The following is a 22,364-nucleotide window of genomic DNA, read 5'->3' on the forward strand; positions in this document are numbered from 1 at the left end:
GGGTCGACTTTCAGCCCCGATTTCGTTATTGGCTTTGGTGGTTCAGGGCAAGTCTTTCCATTCCTGTGAGTCTTGTTTCCTCGTCGTTACTCCGGTCATTCCTACCTCGGTGGATTATTAAGAGATGATGTGTGGGAAAGCACCTAGTGTAATTCCTGGCACACGGTACTGGCTAAAAATAAATACTGAGTCTGACAAACTTGAATGACCAAAGGGCATTTTAGAATGGGTTGTTTTGTTCTGTTCGACATGCTGCATCGACTTACAGATATTCAGCTCTGTTCCATATTTTGGGGTGTGTGTGTGTGTGTGTGTGTGTGTGTGTGTGTGTGTGTGTGTGTGTTGGGGGATGAAGGAAAAGAGGACAAAAATCCAAGGCCTCCTGATGGACTTTTCCCGCTTCTTGGCCATTTAGTGAATGTCCTGTAAGTAGCATGTCTTTATTTTTTATCTTGTAGTGTAATTTTGGATCGGAAAGGCTCCGAGAGGTGAGGGTAGGATCTTTTGTTTCGCAAAAGCCATTTTCCAGGTCAGCCTAAAAAAGATGCACACCTCCGACAGACAGCCACAGCTGGCACGTTTCTGAGAGAAATGCCGAGAAATGCTGGGTGGTCAGGCTTGGCAGAGAGCTACCCCCCCAAGTTCCTCAGACCCTGGGCATCGAATGAAAAAGACCCCGAAATTTCCGATGAGAGAAGCAGAAGATAACTGGGGTGAGTGTGAACTACAGTGTGGGTTCTCCAGAGAGGACACAGGGCAAGTGAGAGGTGGCTCTGTGGGCGGGGGGCATGGGAGGAATCACTCAAGACAAAAAGTATGTGAGAGCTGCATTCGGGCGTTGGGAATGAGGGTGTCAGTAATGACTGAGAGAGGGTACCTTTGGCAGCAAGACCCCCAGAGCTGTGACCGGGTCTCACAGACCAGACCTGTGCTATACGAAACGTGGACATCTAAGAAGGCAGAAGCCATTAGGAGGATAGGGCCCCTCCTCACCTGTCATAATGCCCTGCTTGAAGAGAGGACAGTTTATTCCAGAAGAATATCATCTCTCTGAGTTCCCAGCCAGTCTCCTGGAGTAAGGAGCTGGGGGAGACTGTGTGCTTTGTACAGGATCGCAGAGAAAGGTGACAGGACTAATTTGAATCGCTTCCATTTTAAATCAATCCGGCTCAGTCACATTGGAAAAAAAAATGGGGCATTCAGAATCTATTTGGAGCTTCAGTAACAATCGCCATCAATCGGTATCTTATTGTGATAAATCTGTGCCTTTATGCCGAGAAGTTTCATAAGGTCAAGCCACATAAAGACACCTACGACGATGAAATCAAGAGCTTGTAATGAAAAGGCATATTTTGACTCGATATCTTTCTTTGGTTTTCAAAATAGTATGACCATTTTCTCCTTCATATGGCTTTTTACATACACTCTTTCTTTCTGAGATTCAAATTATGCTTTTTAGATCCATTTACTGTGTTCCATAGGTTTCTTATTTTGTTTCTGTATTTTCTATTCTTTTTGGTTTCTGCTTTTACCTGAATTTTTTATTTTCCACTGATCTACCTTCCAGTCACTTATCCGCTCTTCCGCTGTGTCAGATCTGCTTCTAAACCTCACGTCGAGGTCTTAATTTCAATTACTGCCATTTTTGATGCTAGCATTTGCATTTGATTCTTTTATTTATTTATTTTTTAACATCTAGATTCCAGTTCTCGGGTGAAATTTTCAATCTTACCTAAGTCTGATAACTCCAAAAATTAGGTCACATGAATGTCTGTTTTTATTTTATGCTTTAACCTTTATACTGTTTCCATATGCCTGTTACTTTTGTTCAATTGCGGATGGGTTGAATGTGGTAGATCACCTTAATCCAATCAGAGAGTGAGCTGATTTGTGGCTGGGCTTCAGTTTTTATAAAGTTCTAGATGTTGTTTATCCCTGCTTCTAGGGTACAGTCCTCTAGGGGTCCCCACTGAAAGCCCGGGGTGTTTGCTGAGGCCACTCTTGGTAAAACCAAGGGTACAGTATTTGTCTTGTTTTTACCATGTGACTCCAGAAAACTCTGCTTTTATCGTGTAGTTGTTTGTTTAATCACTTTCTCTAGAGCCTAGAGCAGCATAAGAATTCAACCAATGTCTTGAGGGGAAAAACCATCTGTGTCTCCCTTCTTGATAGAGCTTGGCCTCCAGATTCTTGGCTGCCTTGGTCGACCCAAACTCTAATATTTCTCTCTCTTGCCCCATGATATTGCTAAAGACTCCTGGCTCCTAACAGCAGCCATTCGCCAACATTCTCAGCCTCTTGTTTTTTACTGAGAATCAGCAAATGCTCCATGGGGGAAACACCTTAAAGAATGTCCACTGATCGCTCCGAGATGCCCTTAACGCCCCAGATGTTGCCTGTGCAACTCACTAATGACCTCGAGCCAAAAGCCTCTCCTTCTCCTGGGGAGTCTGCTGCAAATACTTAATTATAATTGAAGGTCAAAGTCAGGCTTGCGATGCCGTCAAATTACATGTGCGTAATGTTTACAAATTTGAAATCCAGTATTTTTCTTCTTCCTCTTTGTCTTCACCACTGGGTTTCCCTTGTACCATTAATTGGCATAACATGGACATACAAAGAACAAGCTACAAAGTTGGCAATTTCAGCTCAGCCCTTGTTCAAATAGACCAGGGTCTGGCCAGAGCTTTTGTCTAGTTAGTCTAACTCCACAGCCACACCCCAGATAGCCCAGAAATGCAGGCCACGGACCCCACACCGATGCTCCTAACATGACTGCTCAGTCTCCTTCCTCTGCTTTGTCTGCGGCCTGCTTAGCTCTGAGTCCTGCTCTGTGTCCCATCACCAGCCAAACTGTCACTCTTAGGACACTAGCTTAGTGTCCTAATGTTGTGTCCAGAATAACCAGACCCAACTTGAGTGCTCTTAACCAGGAGACAGTTTATTAGCCGGCGGCTGTCCTTGCAAAGGAGCAGCCTCGAATTGCCAAGATACAAGGTTTTTAAGCCCCAAATCCCATTCCTCATTCTGTCTTAAACACAAAGGTCCATCTTTCTCCAATTCATTACCTGTCAACCCACTGGTCAGGTGTGCAAGCGGGAAGTACAGAAGCAGAAAGCTTGTTGTTAGAATGTTATGTTCCTATGGGTGATTGCCTATGTTCCCATGGGCAATAGCCAGTGTTCCCATGGGCGATGGCCAAACAGTAATTTTCAGCTTATATACAATTGATTATTTTTCATGCCACGCAAGCAAGCAGGGTTACACAGGCTAAAACTGGCAGTTAGCGTATGAGCTCATTGTTACAAGTTTCATGATTAACAGAATGTGGTTAGGGGTTCCAGAAACTAGGCCTAAGTTATAGACTTCCTTTGTCCAGCTTCAGGTTTTAATTATTCTTTAACCCTTTCACATTTCAGTGGGCTGTTACACTAAGTGTCCTTAGTGTCCTTAGTGTCTCCAGTTTAATCCATGGTGTTCTCAAATGATATTGGATTGGTCACCTCATGGATTGGACTCATCAAATCTTATTAAGCTTGTGAAAAATATAAGTTTCTAGGCTTTGGCCGTAGATTCTGAATCACAGTTGGTCTGAGATGAACTCCGACAATTTGTATTTTTAGTAAGCACCCCAGGATCGCCCCAAAACATTGCAGAGTATTCAGGATATCCTACCCTGGCTTGTACTCCCAGGCCTTGTACTTTGGCAGTGGCCGATTTGACTGGCTCTCAGGTCTGCCCTGAGAGTTTAACTAATGTGTTTTTGTTGTTGTTGTTTTGTTTGGGGGTTTTGTTTTGTTTTGTTTTTTACATGATCCCTGCCCTCTGGGGAAAAATAATCAGAAGATCATTTAGAATTATCTCCCTTAAAGGCGATGAGGACACAGCCCATTTATCCATGGTAGGTGGCAGGATGGAGGATTATGTGACATTTCGTCTTTGCTACTCTTGGACTCAGAATATTTAGAATGGGAGGTTCAACTCGGAAACACCTGCCCTCGATTGCACCCCCCGTGGCAGTCTGGAGAACCCCTTCTCGTCCAATACACTTAGTCGCGTCACGTCTTAAGCTATTACTCAGAACATTTCTAGTCTTCGTTTTACACTTAGGACCGTGAGCCAAGCCAAGAAGGCATTTTTGCGTTCCCCCGTCTGCTCCCGACCAGTACTGGAGGGACGTCAGCCTGCAAGTCGAGGGGATGTTATTTAGGGTGGCCTGAGGGGTAATAAGGAGGATTAATGGGATGAAATTGAGCAAAGGAAAATTTAAAGCAAACATCAGGAACATTTTCCGAAGATTGAGATCAATGATCCCGCGGAATTCGGATCCCAGGGGAGCTCGTAGGAGCCCTATTACTCGAATCAGTTCAAACCAGACTGGACCGAATATTTGAATATAATCCCACCTTGGCAGAGAGTAAACCTGTGATGGCTGGAAGACGGAAAAAATGACCTAATAGGTCTTTTCCATCCCTGACTTCTATGAGTCATCCAATGTATGCTGTCGTGCGTCACACAGCCGGCCAGACCCGGGTCGTTCGCTATACATTTCAGCCACAAAATCCTCAGATTCTGACGCTGCCGCTACCTCAGCACAGGCTGAGGGCTCCTTGGGGATTTCTGGTTAGTTTATAATCAATTAAATATCAGAAATGAAGGCAGAAGTCAGTCAGGAGCGGAGGGTGGTGAGTAATTGAGTTCTTTCTCATGCCCTGTGGGAGGCTCACGCTCAGCCCTGTGCAGACAGAAAGCTTTCCACTGCCTTGTCGTCTGGAACGCGCCCCTCAGGCCTGGCGGGCCCGCGGGCTGTGCTGGGGACCTGCCTCCCGCCGCTGCTCTGGGCCTGCGGTGGCCTCTGCCGCAGCCACTAACCTTCGACCGCCTTCCCGTCAGGCTCTTTCCTCCCAGGTCCCTGCCAAGGGGACCCGGCACGCAGGAGCACCGCTCCAGGACTGTCAGCTGACGCAAGTCCCGAGCGTTTTCTTAAACAGTGTCGCTGTCTTAGCCGCAGCTTTCTGCTGCAAACACAAGCAGAGGGGGACACCCACAACCCACGCGAGCAGAACTTCTGCGCATCGACGGGGAGGGGGCCCAGGACCCACGAGAACTTTCCTTCTTGCCTGCGCCCCGCCTCGTCCCTCTTTCCCGAGGCTGCAGAGAGAAATGCACAGAGGCCACGACCAGACCCCAGGCCACTTCTCTAGGCCCTTCTAGGTGTTTCCTTGCCATTTCCCAGTCAGTCAAACCTGCAGAGGGGAGGGCGAAGCGAACGCGGCGTTCCAGGCCTCGCAGAGCCCGGTGAGCATGGCATCTGCCCTGGGCCCGAGCCACACGACCTGGTCCCTCCCTCTCCCGACGCCCCAGCCTCCCCAGCTGCCGGTGGCTGGACAGCGCCGGGGGGAAGGAGCAGAAAGGAAGGCTGGAGACTGGTGCCGACGCGGGCTCGGGTCTCACGTTAGCTACACCCGACCTTAGCCACCCACTGGCCTCCCTGCCACCGAGGAGTGGCGGGCGGCATTGTGCATTTCTCCTCTCTCGCGTGTCGCTTTCTGTAACCTCGAGTCCGCCCTAAACGCGCCTCGTGACGCGGTTTTGCCAGGCGCACGGGAAGCACGGGGGAGGCACAGAGTCCGGCCCGGGACTGCGACACCCACGGCGTCCGCTGGAGCATCCGTTCGACTCATCTCCTGAGCTGGCCTCCAGGTTGGGGCTTTTCATCTTCTGCCTTTCAGAGCGTCCCTGGCTATTATTCTAAGCCCTTCCAGCAGGTAGGGGGAGAAGGAGACGGATTTGACCAGAAACCCGTCTGATATCACCGCCCGAACAAACGTTAAACCCCTGTACTGTGCACTTGCCCCAGACGGTGTGTTTCTGCGTTAACTAGAAATTCTGCCTTTCTGGCCTGAAGCTTCTGCCCTGGGTGGGGGTTCCTTGGTGCGGCCAAGTTGGGGATGTCATGGGGTCCAGGTTCGTTTCCCACCTCCTTCCCCTGCCATTTCTTCCTTGGTGCCTTTGCTTTCAAACAGGCTGAGATGGGAAGGGAGGACTTGGAGGACTCGGTCACCTGTCCTCTCGCCGGTTCGCTGGTTGACCTTTTCCTGTATCGTCCCTCCTGTTCATTAACCAGAGTTAAGTGCCGCCCTGACCCAGAACCCAAGGCTCCTGCTCACTTATTTTGGTTCCTTCAGATAGTTCCTGAATCCATGGAAAGCAAGCTTTGGGTTAGGAGCAACTTAAAAAAAAAAAACACTCAGAAAACCTGGAAGTCACTGAAGTCCTTACCCCACTTTGTTCCAAGTAAAAGGGCCGAGAGAGAGAACCTTCGAGTCCTTACCCCGCTTCACCCCTTTCCCTGAACGAGACAAAGAAGATACCTAAAGGGGTTACGTTGCTGCCCAAAGTCCCACTGCGTAGGGAATTAGGATGAGTTCTGGTCCGACGCGAAGCCCGCTCTCTTTCGTTTATTCTCAATTACAAGTAAATTCTCACTTAACATCATCGATAGGTTCTCGGAAGCTGCAACTTTAAACAAAATGTCGTTTAAGGAAAACTGTTACCACAGGCCCATTCATATAAACAAAAATTAAGTCCCTGTGGCCTGGCCGCTAAAACATCACCGAACTTCTAAACAAAGACCCCAAACATTTCTAAAATGAAACACTGCGTTCCACGCATGCATTTCAGAAAGACGAATGAAAACAAGCACGAGAGTTGTTCTCCAGGCCTCTGACTCCCTGTTCTGGGTCTCGGTGGCTGGAGTGTCTCCCAGCAGCTCCGGGCACCAGGCAGGACCCGCCCTGGACAGGACACCACTCACACCCACCCACAGTCACGCGGACTCACACCCATCCACTGTCACCCACCCACTGTCATGCCGGACTCACACCCACCCACTTGTCAGCGTCGACACGCCCGTGCCCCCAACGTGTGTACATCTTTGGGACAAGGGAGGACACCGGAGTCCCCAGAGAAAACCCGCCCAGACGTGGGGGGACGTGCCAGCTTCACACAGACAGTGGCCTGGGCCGTTTCCACATCAGTGTCGGGGGGGAGTGGCGTCGAGTGACGGGACAGGCTGTACTTGGGGAAAAGTGGGGCGCAGGGCTAGGGCGCGAACTTTGAGCAAAACGTGGCAGCATTTAGAGAAAAGGTTTGTGCAGAAATGTCCTTGGAGGGCAATCTTTTACGAGCCTGTCCTCAGAGGGTCTTTTGTGAACGCGTCAGAGACATATGGATTACGAACATTTAAAATCCATATGGGCTGAGGAATGGAGACAGGGGAAAGATCTTGGCGAACGCGTTTGCTTTCTTAATATATGTGCATGCGTGTGTCTATAGTTGTCTATATATTATCAAATTTAAAACGTTTGAAAAGCAATCCCAGGCGTTACAGCTGAAACCACGGGGCGGTTCATCCGTCCGCACTAATAGGCCCCAATCCTTCTGTTGTGTGGTCTTTCCATCCCATGGGTTAGGACCCCCTAAGTCCGTTATACTTCATCCTGAGTTTTGCCTGTTTTATCCATTTTTAAGGTAGGGATAGAGAGAGTAAACCTCACCCTCCCAAACAGGAACCCAGCTCCCAGGAGTCAGCATTTAGCCGAATGGCGTCATCGTATTTTAAAGGGGTTGAAGTCTACTTATAAATAAATTGGGCTATCCCGGTGCTTTTGTAATGCACATCATGAAAAATGAACAGTCAGCTTAAAATAGATTTTCTTTTACTGCCAAGTGCGTTATGTGAAAAATGCACCCCATCTGGCAGGTCGTGTGGTCGCGTGGATGGAGCTCAGATAAGGGGGCCGTCCTTGGTTCAGAGGACGCCATGCAGACCCTGATCTCTGTCGGGACGTGTGCCACAATCCACCCAGGAATCCGCGACGGGCCGGGCCAGCATTGCTTCCTGACACCCACGAAGTAACCTTCCTTCCAACATGGCAGCCGGCACTCGTGAGCCTGGAGTTGACTTCACCTCTGCCCCACCGTCTCTCTCTGTTTTCAGTGTACCCAGATCGAGAACCTGCGTTGGGTCAGTCTACACCCGGCAGCCTGGCGTCCATCATTTCGCGATAGCTGACATCTCCTGGGGGCCTTTACTATGCATTTCTTTGCTCCGGCGAAGCTGAACTTAAAACTAGCTCCTTACGAGTCTTTAATTTCAGCCCTTGTAACTTTGCTCATTCACTCTTGAAGCTGACACATCCTTCCGCTCTTTCCCCATGAATTCATATCCATCATGTCCTTCGAGGTCCACAACGATGTCCACTTTCTTAAAGATGTCACCAATAACCCTATCCAAATGCAACGATCACATCCGTGGAGCAGGGGTTCACTCATATTCTCAAGTTTTTTCCTCTCTGGCTTTCCTCGTTCCTTCTTATTTAAGACACCTCCTTGTGGGAGGGGCTGGCAACTATATATAACAACATAACATGGCTGCTAATCTGAGTCCTTCAGCCAAGTGATTGGACACGTCTTGAAATGTCTTAGTTTCCTTTCTAGGAACACTCTCTAGGACTATCTATCTACCTGTCTTGATTGCTAGTCCCACCAGAACTCTGTTCATTAACTACCTCACCCCGGCTACACTGTTAACCCATAACTGGTCAGAGCTTGGAGAATCCTGAGTATTTTCATTTTAGTAGAGGATCTTTGAAGAAGCCAGAATTACCTGGGGCCTTTAACTGGAGTCACCTCACCCATACACTATGTCACCCAATTAGGCCCTATTTATGGCCAAAGCCTAGAGCCATTCCCCATTCCCGGCTCAGTACTGTCCAGTCTGCTCTGTGCTTTGCCCTCTTGGGAGTGATATGGTGGTTACAATGTCTGATTCATGATGCAGAAAGAACTGTCTTTTCATCTTGATTTCAAATTCAGGCTTTGGCACTTACTAGTGTGATTTAACTCTGTTGGAAACTCAGTTTCCGCACCTGCAAAATGGGGCTAATAATAGTATCCTGTGCTTAGTATGTTCTTAAGAACATTATTTGAAATAGTGCATGTGAAGTATTAGCCCAGAACTTGGTAAAGAATCCATGAATTTTCGTCATTATTATTATTATTATTATTATTATTATTATTCTGAATCCTGTTTTCAATATTGTGTTCACCCATCAAATCTGACAAATTGGTAGGTTTTTCTTTTGAGATTTGACTCTAGGCTCTCCTCTAGATTTCGATCCTCTTTTATAATGTGGTTTTATATCGCCCTCTGTCCTGATGGAGGTGGCTTTCTTGCCTTGGTCTGCCCTCAGCTTCTGCGTCCCCTGCTGTGGTATTATTCTATGTCCACTCAGGAGAGGAAAAGGTCAGGATTCAGGGGACAAAGCTCTAATGGGGGGACAGCAAGAACCTTCCTATGTGATGGGTGATATATTGGGCAGGACGCCTGACTCAGGTTACCTAAAGAATCAGCTCTTGGATCGATCTGCGGACCACTGCCCATGACAGGTTCTGTCTGGCACAGTGCTATGCATACAACAGGCAGTAATTAAAGTTCATGGAGGGAGTGGGGACCAGACTAAAGAAAATGGCGGCGAACGTATTCCCATGGACCTTTATGTTAAAATCGTTACTTGGGAGTTCGTCCTGCATCTGGAATTCTCCTGAACTGGCCACCGTCATAAGTGGAGTGTGACCCGTTCTCAACTAACAGTCAGAGCCAACAAGACTTTTCAATTTCCTCCCGTGGATGCCAGAGAGAAGTTTGAGGGAAGGGTGGGCAGGTGGGCCAATCCCGGGGTTTCTAGCTCAGTGCCCAGGGTACGTCAGAGCAGATAAGCTGGTAGGGCCTGGGGAAAACTCATAACCAAGAAGGAGACTGAGGTGGAGGGACCATCTCGAGCGTCAGCACAAAAGGGCAAGTTCAAGATGACGGCGGGTAGAGGGGGTAAGATGGTAGCACCAAAGGTAAGATGGGGAGAGATAAAATTAGAAAGTGGGCTATAAACAAAGCAAAGACACGGACGCCTCGTACTTAGTAGGGGCTGATAATGAGATGAAGGTGGTTTGGCCATTTCAAAGTTCAGGGCTGGCCGCAACTTTGAATTAATAGTCTACTGAAAGCCGTTATTCGAGAGTTGCGAACTCAACGCTGCTGCAGAGAGCTCTCCCTGCTCTTGCTCTCTATCTTAGCACGTTAAGCACATGGACTAAAACAAAGCTCAGCACGCAGATTACACATCACGTACATAGCGTCTTCACATCCAGAAACTGCGAACGTGTTACTTACCTGGCCGAAGGGACTTCGCAGGTGTGATCTGGGATCTTGAGACGAAGAGATGCTTCTGGATCATCCAGATGGGCCCAGTGTAATCTGAGGGTCCTTTTAAGTGAAAGAGACAGGACAACAAGTGAGGGAGAGATACGGAGATGCTACATCGCTGGCCTCGAAGACAGAAGGGGGACCACAAGCCAAGGAACGCAGGTGGCCACTAGCAGCTGGAAAAGGCAAGAAGATGAATCCCCTCTCAGAGCCTCCAGGAGGAACCCCTTTGCCAATGCTTTGGCCCGTTTTGGCTTCCTGACCTCCAAAACTGTAAGATAATGAGCTGCGTTATTTGAAGCCACTAAATGTATGATAATTTGTTACAGCGTCAGTGGAAAACTAACACGGTTGTGCTGCTACTGTTACCCAAGGACTAGTTTTTTTGTTGTTTTGTTTTGTTGTTTTTTTTTGTTTTCCAGTTTGGCACTTAGGGTGAAATTTTTCTTTTAGGTAATGCCGTCACCTATTAAAAAAAAGAAACTTTATATTTTGTAGTTTTAACTGTTTTTTTCTGTAGAAAATATTAATGAAGAGATACAGGCATGTCTTTCCACTCGTTATTCTCTTTAAAAATAATAATTAAAAACATCTTTAAAATCCCTAATTATTTTAAACAGCTTTGTCTTTTCCCTGATTATGTCCGGACACATAGTTAGATGGCCTCTTTCAACTAGTACTGTGTTTTTACCTTAGAGCCAAAAGTCCTTGTGCTTTTGAAAAAAGTTTATAAAAACCAATCTTCTGTCCATCGCTCTAAAGGAAAAGTGTTTCTTATGTTACTCAAATGGCAGATATCGTTTTGCCATTTCTCAGGCCATTTTTCTTTTTGATTCTCTCAGTGAGAGAAAAGAAGGCAATGCCTTGGAGAAGAAAATGGTGACTCTGTATCCTTCATTTGTCTTCCCACTATTTCCAAATATTTGTATCTCGGGACACCTTTAATTCTCAAGAAAGACTCTCTCCTTCTTCCCCAATCTATTTTTCTCTACCTGTATTCTCCCATAGACTTCTTCCAAAAGCTTGTCTCATAAATTTATCTTTTTTATCTGGTCTCATAAATTTATCTTACCATGGCTTAAAATGAAACCAACAAACATATAACCAATTCCTTTCACTAGATCCTGTTTCTGTCTCTAAATAGTCACCTCTTTCTTTTCTCTCTTTACTTCTATATGACATTTCTGATTCCTTACCTTTTAGTCATGCCTCAGTTATGGCAAACTGGATCCTATAGCAACTGCTCCCCTGAAATTATTTTTGTAAAAGTCATAGATGACTTGACTGTTATCCCTCAGAACACTGAAACTTAAAATTTCAAGTCAAAATACAATATGTAGATATCATTGTCAGTGCTGCTGAGGCTGTGATAAGTAGCTATTCTCAAAATTGTACGCGAAATTTATGAGAACATTCATCAAAGATTTTCTAATGGCAAAATTTTAGAAACAAACCAAATTTCCAATAATTGAAGTTACTGATTCAATTGTAATTTATTGTATATACCAGGAGACTACATAGATAGTTTAAGGATGTTAGAAAAGACTTAAGATCTGGAAATGGAAAAAAATTAAAATGCAGTGACTCACTTTTGTGAAGTAGAAGAGAGAAAATTCGCAATATTTTAAGTGGTCACGGATGACTTAAAAAACTGTTTGCCTTTCTAAATTTTCCAAATTTCTATGAAAGGTATTGATTTCATAACTAGAAATAACCGGGAAAAATTTATTTGTTTTAAACCACAATAAGCTATAACTAAAGAAGACTGAAATATCATTTTGAGAGGCTGAGATTTTACTAAGTCTATGGAAAAGCTGAGTTCGAGGCAATGTTACTTGAAAACAACTGGAAGGCAGCTCTTCTGTGAGGTCGCTCAAGATGGGCTCGTGGGCTCTAACCATCTATAAAGCTCATGGTTGGACTGATCGCCTCTTAGGAAGCTGACAAAAAAATGTGCCTGATGAGAAGGACACCATATCTGATCATGGAAAAGAAAGTGTATCTATGGGTTTAATGAGTGACGGAGGACTGACTATGACCCACTCTACACACAGAAGAATGTGTAGAGGTCGGTGGACGTGTGGTTTTGGACGGATCTTGAACACGTCAGGACTTGTTCCTAGAAGCCCAGCCCACGGGGGGCCAGGGAGGGGGCCCCTATGCTCTTGGAGGAATCAGACGATATACGTCTGATCTAAGGCTCTGTCCAGAGCCGGAGACAGGAAGAGCCACTGTAAAGAAAGAATCCCCAGAACTCGGGACGTGCTTGAAGAGAAGGATCAAGAAAGAAGCAAAGGTCGAAAATGGCTGAGCCAGAGTCACAAAACTGACAAGACGAAACGTCTGTCAGAAATGCACTCATGAGTGCAAGCTGGTTTTAGAGGGAAGACTTGAGTTTGATCCTTCATGTACCATATGAACAGCAAGACAGGTGAGAGTGCAGGGTCCAGCAAGTGAGTGAAAATACAGGACAGAAGTTAAGACTGGGCACAGAGTACGTAATTATAAACTTCGTGGAAAACGGTGGGAGAAAAAAATTGAGATTGACTGTCTGTGGATGAAGTCATAGTCATATCACTAATGACTGCTACAGGCATAGATCTTTTTATTATACATGAATTGCATTTTACAAATGCTATAGATTCCTAGGTAGCATGATTCAGAGTCTCTTCTTCTTCTTGGGTGGTTAAAACCACTCACGTTGGCCTTGGACATTTATAACCTGATCTGTGATGGGATATCATTTGCTGGAAATTAGCTTCATAGAATAAGGAAGGCTTTCTACTACATAAGAAAGCAAAATACACTAAATCATATCCCCGATCTGTATTGCTGTGAAACTAATTCATTCTGGTGTGGGAGAAATTTCTTTCATCAAAATCTTCAACAAGGCATCCGTTTCGGCTGAAACCGAATGAATGAAACCAAATGGATAATTCAATAATTTTAATCTCAGAAACTGTGCGATTTCACAGAATGACAGAACATGGACGTTTGTGAGCATCTGTACCTACAGAAAGCTTATTGCTGTATTTCGGCTGCTTTAAGTGGCAGGAAACATGGCTTCTAGTACTGGTGTTTTCCACAGCAGATTCTGTGATGGTAGACCTATTATTTATCTTTCTTGTGCCTTATTTTCACCAATTAAATAGAGACTGCAATACCCTATGGTCCTAACTCACAGTACTAGCATAAAATAAGATGCTAAATATAACATTACGATGGAACCAATTTTAAATGTTAGCCAAATCTAATGTTTGCCATACATTAAATTTACAAAAGACCTGCTTAAAATCATGCTTAAAAGCTGTTAATAAAAAAGACACTGTTGACCTATTTGGTAAAGCTCGTTTGAAAGTAATGTTTTCTTTAAAAAAGTTAACGAGCACTTTCAAAGTTTGTTTTGTCATGCACATATGCACATGCATGTGTGTTTGAGCTCGCTCACACACACACACACACACACACACACACACACACACACACACTGTGACTATATAGATATTGTTTCCTGGCATTGGCTGCCACTTGCTATCACTGCTCAGATGGTTGTAAAATGTGAAAGTGATAATAGAATGATCATAGCCAATCTTAATGAAATCAATAAACAGAAGCTTACGAAGTTACTTGCAGTGATTTACATTCTCTTCAGGGAGTTTGTAATTCAGTAATGTCAAACATTTCAAAGTAGCACCTCCTAGCTCTTTAATTTGCCTTTATATTGAACTGATCAGAGCCCTTTAATTTTATAATTCTAGGCAGGATCAATATTTAGAAAGCATCGACTTTACTAACTCTTATAGGTTGAATTAGGTGCCCCCCCCAATTCATGTACTGAAGTCCTGGCCCCCAAGACCTCAGAACGTGACCTCATTTGGAGATTAGGGTCTTTACAGAGGTGACCAATTTACAGGAGGCCAACATGACGGGTGTCATTAAAAAAAAAGGAAAAGTTGTAGATAGGCACACATGTGGGGAGGCGCTGTGCAAAGATTAAGGTAGAGATTAGGGTGATGATTCTACAAGCCAAGGAACACCAATGGTTGTCAGCAAACCACCAGAAGCTGAGGGAGAGGCAAGGAGCAGACCCTCCCTCCCAGCCCTCGGAAGGAACCAAGCCTGCCAACACTTCGATCTTGAACTTCTAGCTTAACTGAGACAATACTTTTCTGTTGGTTAAGCCACTCTATTTGTGGTACTTCGTTAAAGGAGCCCTAGCAAACGAACACAAGCAAATTCCCTCCTCCTATTTCCAAACTTGCTGAACAAACTAACAGAAGACTTTGAAGAGCATGTGAATGTTTATTGAGAAAAGTTATGTTGTGTGGGTATTCAAAGCCAGTTACTTAAAAATAAATTCTTTACCGAAGAGATATTATTTGTATTCACAGGCTGGCAGCGAAATTATTTGGAATAGTTTGGTTAGAAAAGATTTCTTCTTCAACGGAATTCCAGCAAAGTAGTTGTGAGTGTGGGCTGTGAGCCAGGATATAGAAATGGCTTCATGATGAAGAACAGAAGCTTACAATGGGATTAAGTTAAAGTTACCTCCATCTTTACTTAGCTTTTAAATGTGATAATGCAGTGAAAACATACAGCTCCATGCCTGGAACACAGTAAGTATTCAGTAAATAAATCTAAAATCTGAAACCTTTGATGTTTAGCTAGTCACCCAGTTTGATTTTAAAGGGATAAATGTTTTTAAAAAGCTGTTATATGAACTCTGCTGCAATTAATATTGGCTATTGGTCAAGCTTCTGGACTCTTTCCATCAGAACACTGAACGAAACTTATGAATATTCTCACCCTGTGAAAATGGGCTTTCTGGAGTTACGCGCATTAACATGTACTGCTAAGGATGCCTTAAGTCAGGATGTTAGACACTCTTTTCCTTGTGTTTCTGGTGCACGTTCTGCATTATCTCTACCATAGTTCCTAACAGCTCAACGTAATTGTCATGTGTGTATTTTTTCCCACCAGACTGCGAGCTCCTCAAGGCAACTTGGGTCATTGTTCTTTGTGACTCCGGGGCTCAACATAGTATCTGCTATCTAGAGACAGTACAAATGGCGACCATGTTTATATGCTGAGACAGCTTCTGCAGGATGAAAATTATATCTTATAAAAATTTAGCTGGTGTACTTTTCCGCTGCAAGTTTGTTTCAGAATTAAATCACATTAGCATTAAAAACTTTAAAACTGCAAGAATCTCTACATACGGTATCTTATTTGGTTTTTAAAATACCTCCCAAAGATAAGGCGGATATTATTATTCTCATTTGAAAATGACCAACTTGATCCAGAAAAGTAACGTACCATGGTGATATGAATATTTATCAGCCTCATGAGGCTCAACGTGTGGACTTCCAATTCAACAGCACTCATTCTGCTTCCTTTCCTACAGCTGTCACACGATGTCTTTTACCGTGTGGCAACGGATGCCACTGATGATGTCATTTTCTAATCCAGCCACGGAGACCATTGAAAATGCTGGATCTACCAAAGCTCACCCAAATCGTCTTGGTCGTCTACACAAAGACAGAACTCTCCCAGGATGGACGCGACGAAAGATATTTATGAAGGAAAGACGTTGTAGCAGGCAATACTTCCAGGCACGGTACGCAATGGAATTAGATTAAGTTTACACTGGAATACAGTATCTACCTAATACCCTCAATAGAATTCCCCTCCCCCACAAAACAGACCAGAAATGTCAGAAACGGGACACCTGTCGGTCTGTCTGACTTACGTACCGCAGCTGTATATCCCGCTCGGGGTTCACAGATTGACCTCTAGGAGTTGCTTGTAAACCTGGGTCAGCCTGACAACAAATATCACTGACCTGGGAGGTAATATTACATACATAATATGTATATAGTATACACATACACCTAGTTAAAAGTACCATATAGACCATATGTTATATTCCTCCTCTTCCTCTCCCTCTCCCTCTCCCTCTCCTCCTTCTTCCGGTCATGGCAGAACTTCTGGTAGTTTGGCTAGGGAGAGCCTGTCTTGCTAAATTCCTAGCTGGAGGCTGCGTGTTTCAAGTGTTGCATGAGAGGGTCCAGCTTCTCTGCCAGGATGCAGTGTGGCCTGGACTGGCTGAATGGAGAGACCCAGGAAGGCCTGGGCCTGGGGTCCAAGGGAGGGTGGTCTGTCATGCATACTCGAACATACTCAAAGGTCTATTCTGACAAAAACTGGATTGAGCGGAGTTTTTCCAGCAAGCAGCCCAGAGTATTTGGGGCAAGGTTGTTTCAAAGACGAGAAAGGCGGAAACTTTGTTTCTTTTGGGTAATTTCTCTGGTTCTCTATTTACTCCCATCGTGCAATGGTGGATGGGAAACACCTCCATTCGTATCTGAGTTAGAAAACGCTCCACATTTGGTGACGGTCTGTGTCATGTTTCCCTCGAACTCATCAAATCCAGGTATATTTTACCTAACACGTATACCTGGCGCAAAGTTGATACCCTATACCTTTTTTTAAAATAAAGTAACAAAAACATGGATTGAGTCAGCATGACGAAGCGTAGAATGTCTTGAAAATTCAAAAAGGTGGAAGTACTATTCCATCCCGTTTGATCAGGGAGGGGGTGCCGTGTGGGGTTCTGTGTTTTTCAGCCGCTTCTACCCCCCAGGTCAGGGACGTTTGTTGTTGGGCAACCCCGCTGCCCTCTGCGATGCTCTCAGCTGACACTTGGCCCTTCTAGATTCTAAGGTGATCACTACTGGCAGATGTAAGCGTTCGCCTTGACACGTAAACTTTGCAGACTAAAGCACTAATTCTGTTTGTGGTAAAACAAAACGAAACAAAACAAAACAGCGCTAGATTACCCTTTCCTGGAGGCTGAGCGAGTCCCCACGTCGCTAGGCTGTGAGAACTACAAGAGGCAGGATTTCCAGCGACGGGTCATCACCAGTCAGCAGTTTCTTCCTCTTCCAACCTCTGAAAAAGTGCAAAAAGTTACTGACAGCTCAAACGGATTCCAGGAAGACACCCCTCCCAGAGAGACATTCAGCAAAACGAAGATGCGCCCCGCCCCACCCCCTTACAGAACACCTTTGAGAAATACGTTTTGTCAAACAGTAACTCAGTTAAAATTATCTGCTAATTTCTAGCCGTTTCACGATCCAACGTTACTGTTTGTACTTGGAATAACTGTTGCCTGACTAATTCAATTCCCTCTCCCCCTCCGAATTTATTCGCTGTGTAGACGCAAATGTGTTGAAACCCATCTGACTAGGTAACCCAAAGGAAACATTCTGAAGAGGTGGAGCCCCCAGGCATCCTCACCCCGACTTCCAAGTGGAATTGTGGGCGGCAGGACTATACCTCAAGTCCTCACTTTTCCGTGCCGTGGGCAGGCCTTACCTTCTGACCCCGTTCTCCAACAAAGCAAACCCAACGACTCCAGGTACTCCCCCTTAAACACTTCAGCTGTGGGGGTTCAACACCTACACAAGATCCCAGTAAGCGGGCTCACCTTGGAGTGCTCTCAGAAGCCACTGAGTCTGACTACCGTGAGGGAACGTACAAATGACTTCCAGCTGAAGCAAACCACATCCCTATCCAACTGGCTCAAGCTGGGGGAAGCTTCCTGCTGGCTCCCGGAACGGACCTACGGCCTCTGACCAGGTCTTGGTTGCAGCTCAGGGAGTAGTAATTCGAGGATACGCCCTGCTTATTCAACCGCTGGAGAGGGGGTCGGGATACTTAAGCTCCCTAATGGCTCTTCGACACCAGACGGATGCAATTTTGTCACTATGGAGTAAAGAGAGAGCTGGAACTAACTGCCCATATAACAGGGCCTTACAGCTGCTTTTTGCTCTCTGGTGGGCTGAAATGTTGTTCTTTCATGAAGGAGTGTCCTCGATTTGGTCGATATTTTGGTGGAAAAAAAAATCACACCGGTCCTCATTCTACGAATTCACTGCCCCTGGTTGAGAAAGCGAAGTGCCCTGCCAAGTACCCACTTCCGCTGCTTTTTGGATCCTGAAGCTAAGCCTGGCAGTTTTGTCTTTCGTAATTTTGCTTACAAGAGACTGGAGAGTCACTATCAACACATTCTTTTTGAGGGCTTCTCTTCCATCCATTTGGGTTTATTAAGGAGTTCAAGGTCAAACTAGCTAAAGTATTGGGTAGGAATTGATCATAGGATAGAGTTCTTGGATCTGATTATAAATATGACACTCTTTGACTTACTATCATTCCCAGAAGTGACAGCATATCATGGGAAAAAGCAGCATATCAGGGTGACTAGAATCAATATACAAGATCCTGAGAAACCCTCCGATATTTAAATTTGTGTTTAGGCAGTATCCTCTTTCCTCTTGCCAGATCTCTTTAGTGAAAAAGCACGTGAAGTAGTCTAATCTGCCAAACTGCATTTTTCTTATCCATCTTACCATCTCTACCAATACCGTTTGCTCAATACATTCTCGAAAAGACAAGTTAATTTAGAGAGAATAGCAATTCACTCTCTTTGGTGTCAGATTTGCCTTAGTCTTCCCTGATAATAGTGACTCTGTGTTACAGAGCTTACCACTTAACTATGCAGCTTTTATAAATGAAATCTACGATGAATACGCAGAAATATAAGAACCATAGAATGCTGGAGAATGAATGCAATTTAGAAATCTATTTCAATTCCTTTATTTCACTGGTGCAGAAACTGAGTCCCAGATAAATGAACTGACTAAAACATATCTCTGAGGAAATCAGTAGGGAAGGGCATCAGAATAAGCCACCCCCAAATATGTCTGTCATCTCAGCATATGGATTATTTTGAGCTGAAGTCAATGGAGAATCAACTAATGTATCAAGAAGTCTTCTTGGAACGTCCTTTATCTGACTAAAAGCAGAGACTTCTGAGAAATGAGGACAGCCATAAATCCTCTTTCCACAGGAGTTTTATGGCCATGAAGAGAATGGAAAGTACAGTGAGATGAGGCTGAGCAAATGGACCTTAATAAAATAACTCTTATTTTCCATAGGTTTCCCCCTATATTTACCTTTCCACAATTTACTACCCCTGGAGTCCCCAAAGCTCCCTTCCCTTTGTCTTAATCCTTTCTCCACAATTTATTACCCTTTATTAAAATCGTATATTAGCGTCCAAGTTTAACCACTTCTGTGGGGTTTCATTTCTTTTTCGTGAAGTCCCCATGCATGTAAAAATATTGACATTGATAAAGAAACATATAACTTCTGTTAATTTCTCTCGTTAGTTTAATTCACTTTCCCCAACTACAGAATCGGAGAGGGCAGAGGAAACGTTTTTTCCCTCCCTAACGGTGGCAGAGTTAAGATCAAAACTCCCTGGTCTTTCGATACCCTGTTTAGCACTCGAAAGAAAATGAAAAAACCAAAGACATATTCTATTTATGGAACGTTCTTAATACGGTACAAAATTTGTTTATCATGTGGTATAGTTTGTTATATTTCTCTGTTTCTTGCGGAGAACATTTAGAGGAATTAAGAGAATGAATTTAATTAAGATTGGGTCTACTTGGAATTATTGAGGGTGCAATTTTCTTTGAACTCACTGGGCAATTTTCATATAATGATCAACTCAGAAAAAAATTCTGGTTTGCCTGTCCCGTCTCCACCCCCACCCCCAACCGACAAGTGTTTATACAAATGAGTATAGGACAGTGTATGAAAGCTCAAGCTTCAGAGTCACGTAGACCCGGGTTAATCCATTGATTTGTTTCATAAAGACTGGTTAGGAGAGCTTTGACAATATTATTTTTAGTGTGTATTCACCCAGCGGACAAATTGCTCGAGGGTCTTGAAATCGCGATCTGATATTAATCTCAGTCCTTTGAAAAGCGGCACTATTTCTGCAGCTTCGTTTAAGTGATGGGAGGAAATTCAAGAGATTGAGTGGAGTGAGCCTCAATCCTTGGTTTTCTGCATTTGTCAATGAAAGCCAGCGTATGCTGTAGAAAAAGCTCTGTGATTTTTCACAACCAGAGCAAGACGCCGATGGAATTCTTTTGGTAAGGAGCAGCAGAAGTGAACCGACCAGAGGAGGCTGACACTGCTTATTTATGTGTAGAGTTTAACGCTGAAAGTTGCCATTGAAGGCGAAGACCACATCTCGTGTCAAAGCAGTTAAAACCTTAAACATCCCTAATGACTGCTTTTAAGTCATGGCTGTTCCTTGCAACAACAAACCAGAGCTAGATGAAGTGCGGGGCACTCATGTGACAAACGATACCAGTCGTCTGGCTTTCTCATTACGGAGCTTCTGCCAAGTTCGGACTCTCAGCCAAGGATGATTTAACCATTCGGAGTGTCAAACTGACCTTGCACTTGGGGGATGAGGGTGGGGAGAAGCCTAATTGCCTGAGCGTTGTTTTCTTGAATTCTAAAATATTGAGGAGATGAAACCATAAGTTCGACTACCTTTCTTCACCCCCATAGTTACAATCTGCACCCCACGTAATTGCACTATGAAAACTGTGGGTGCTGGAGGCCTCTTGAGCTTTCACATATTAAATCAAACAAATACTCTTTAAAAAGGTTTTAGAGGACAATGGGAGAAAAAAGATAAATGGCTTAGAAACCCAGAGTTGGCAAAATTAAATACGATGGTCGTTTAATTGGAGATGTCTGTGTATGTGTGTCTTTTACTGCCCTGAACAGTATCAGGTTGCCATGGTAGGTCTCTGTAACGAGGAATAAAATATTATCTGAAACATGAGTCTGCAATTTTGAATGCATTCAGAAAGGAGGCCCTGAGTCCCTCTAAACATCAGTAAGCACAGATAATTATTTTAAATGCTTCCTGGTTGCTCTATGACATTGGTAGCTGGAATTGTTGCAGAGCTAAAGGACCCAGACTTCACATCATCGTTCACGCAGTTAGAAGTGTTACTTAATCATCGTTGTCGTTAAGTCTCCCTCTCTTATGCTGAATAAAATTGCATGTCATGGGTATGGCTAAAGGGTCCTTTAAATACTCTGGAAGTAGTTTTTTGTTTAGAGTATCTGAATAACTAGTTTTTGGGGGAGAGGAGTAAGCTTTGCTGACTTCTTCAAGGCACACAGTGAAGTCATCATTCTCAAAGCACGGAGGGTGGCCTACAGGACAGTTCTCAAGATGGAGTTGGTAATTGGGGCTAAGCGAAGTCCAGAAGAATCACTGACCCAAACCGTTTTACGTTATACGGCAATTTCTCCATCTACACCTGGCATCTGCTGATAAGGGGCTGTGTACCTGCTTTGGAGTTCGCAGCTTGTGGATTACAAACGAAGGTGGCTCCCCCGCACTTTCTGGCTTCCTTAAAGCCCGCTGAAGTCCCAGAGTGACACTGGGGACAATTCTATCAGTAATAGTACAGCGTTTTCCCATGAGCACCTACTATGTGTCAGACACTGTTTTACATGACCTCGAATTTATCATTCACGCAAATCTCATGAGGAAGGTTTTAACCCCATTTACCAATTGGATCTGAAAGAGAATTTAAGTACGTTGCTTAAAATGGCACAACTAATAATCAGAGGAAGTAAGGTTCCAGTTAGGTCCGCCTGCTTCTAAGCCCCAGTTTCTATTACAACATGCCATCTCTGCGTGCCAGAATCGATGGCCCTGGAGGTATAGGTTGTTGTTAGTTATTATTTGCATTCACTATATCTCACTTATTCACTTCTGTTGTTATTAGAAATTTAGAATTTAGAAAAGGCTGTAGAATTTAGAGAATTCTGTCGAATTAAGAAAAGGCTGCAGAATCTTTCATTTGAGATTTTTTTTTTTTTAAATAAAAGCTAATTTGGAAGAATGATGGTTTGCATGCAGTCCTGCTTAGAAGCTGCTCTGTGAGCCTGTGAGTCCAGGAACCACCAGCAAACTTGACATTCATTCATGGGTAAGGTGCTTGCTAGGAAAGAGGTTTGCAAACCGATTTCAAAGTAGTCATTACTCTATGCTACATTTACTGGACAAATTAATTGCCCTTACATTCTCAATGTAGTTTTCAAGTGGCCTTGAGGGGAAAGGTTAAAAGAAATAATTAGCTCTGCCATTTTAAATAATCAGGAGGATTCACTATCTGCATAAGATTTTACAAGTTCTGGATGTGCGTAG

At 44.3% G+C, this 22,364-nt stretch overlaps 1 protein-coding gene across 1 annotated transcript in view; it reads left to right on the forward strand.

Annotated features, from left to right (window-relative positions):
- Positions 1–346: 346 nt before the first annotated feature.
- The window catches only part of LOC120619176 (uncharacterized), a 54,508-nt gene continuing 32,490 nt past the window's right edge, over positions 347–22,364 (forward strand). Inside the window, exons 1-4 of the mRNA XM_039883401.1 lie at positions 347–425; positions 519–713; positions 14,659–14,883; positions 15,672–15,884. Coding sequence (XP_039739335.1) covers positions 14,870–14,883; positions 15,672–15,884 — 227 coding nt within the window. The 5' untranslated portion in view covers positions 347–425; positions 519–713; positions 14,659–14,869. The remainder of the gene's footprint in view (positions 426–518; positions 714–14,658; positions 14,884–15,671; positions 15,885–22,364) is intronic.

The sequence above is a fragment of the Pteropus medius genome, unplaced genomic scaffold, assembly GCF_902729225.1.
Source record: "Pteropus medius unplaced genomic scaffold, Ma_sr-lr_union100, whole genome shotgun sequence".
NCBI lineage: Eukaryota > Metazoa > Chordata > Mammalia > Chiroptera > Pteropodidae > Pteropus > Pteropus medius.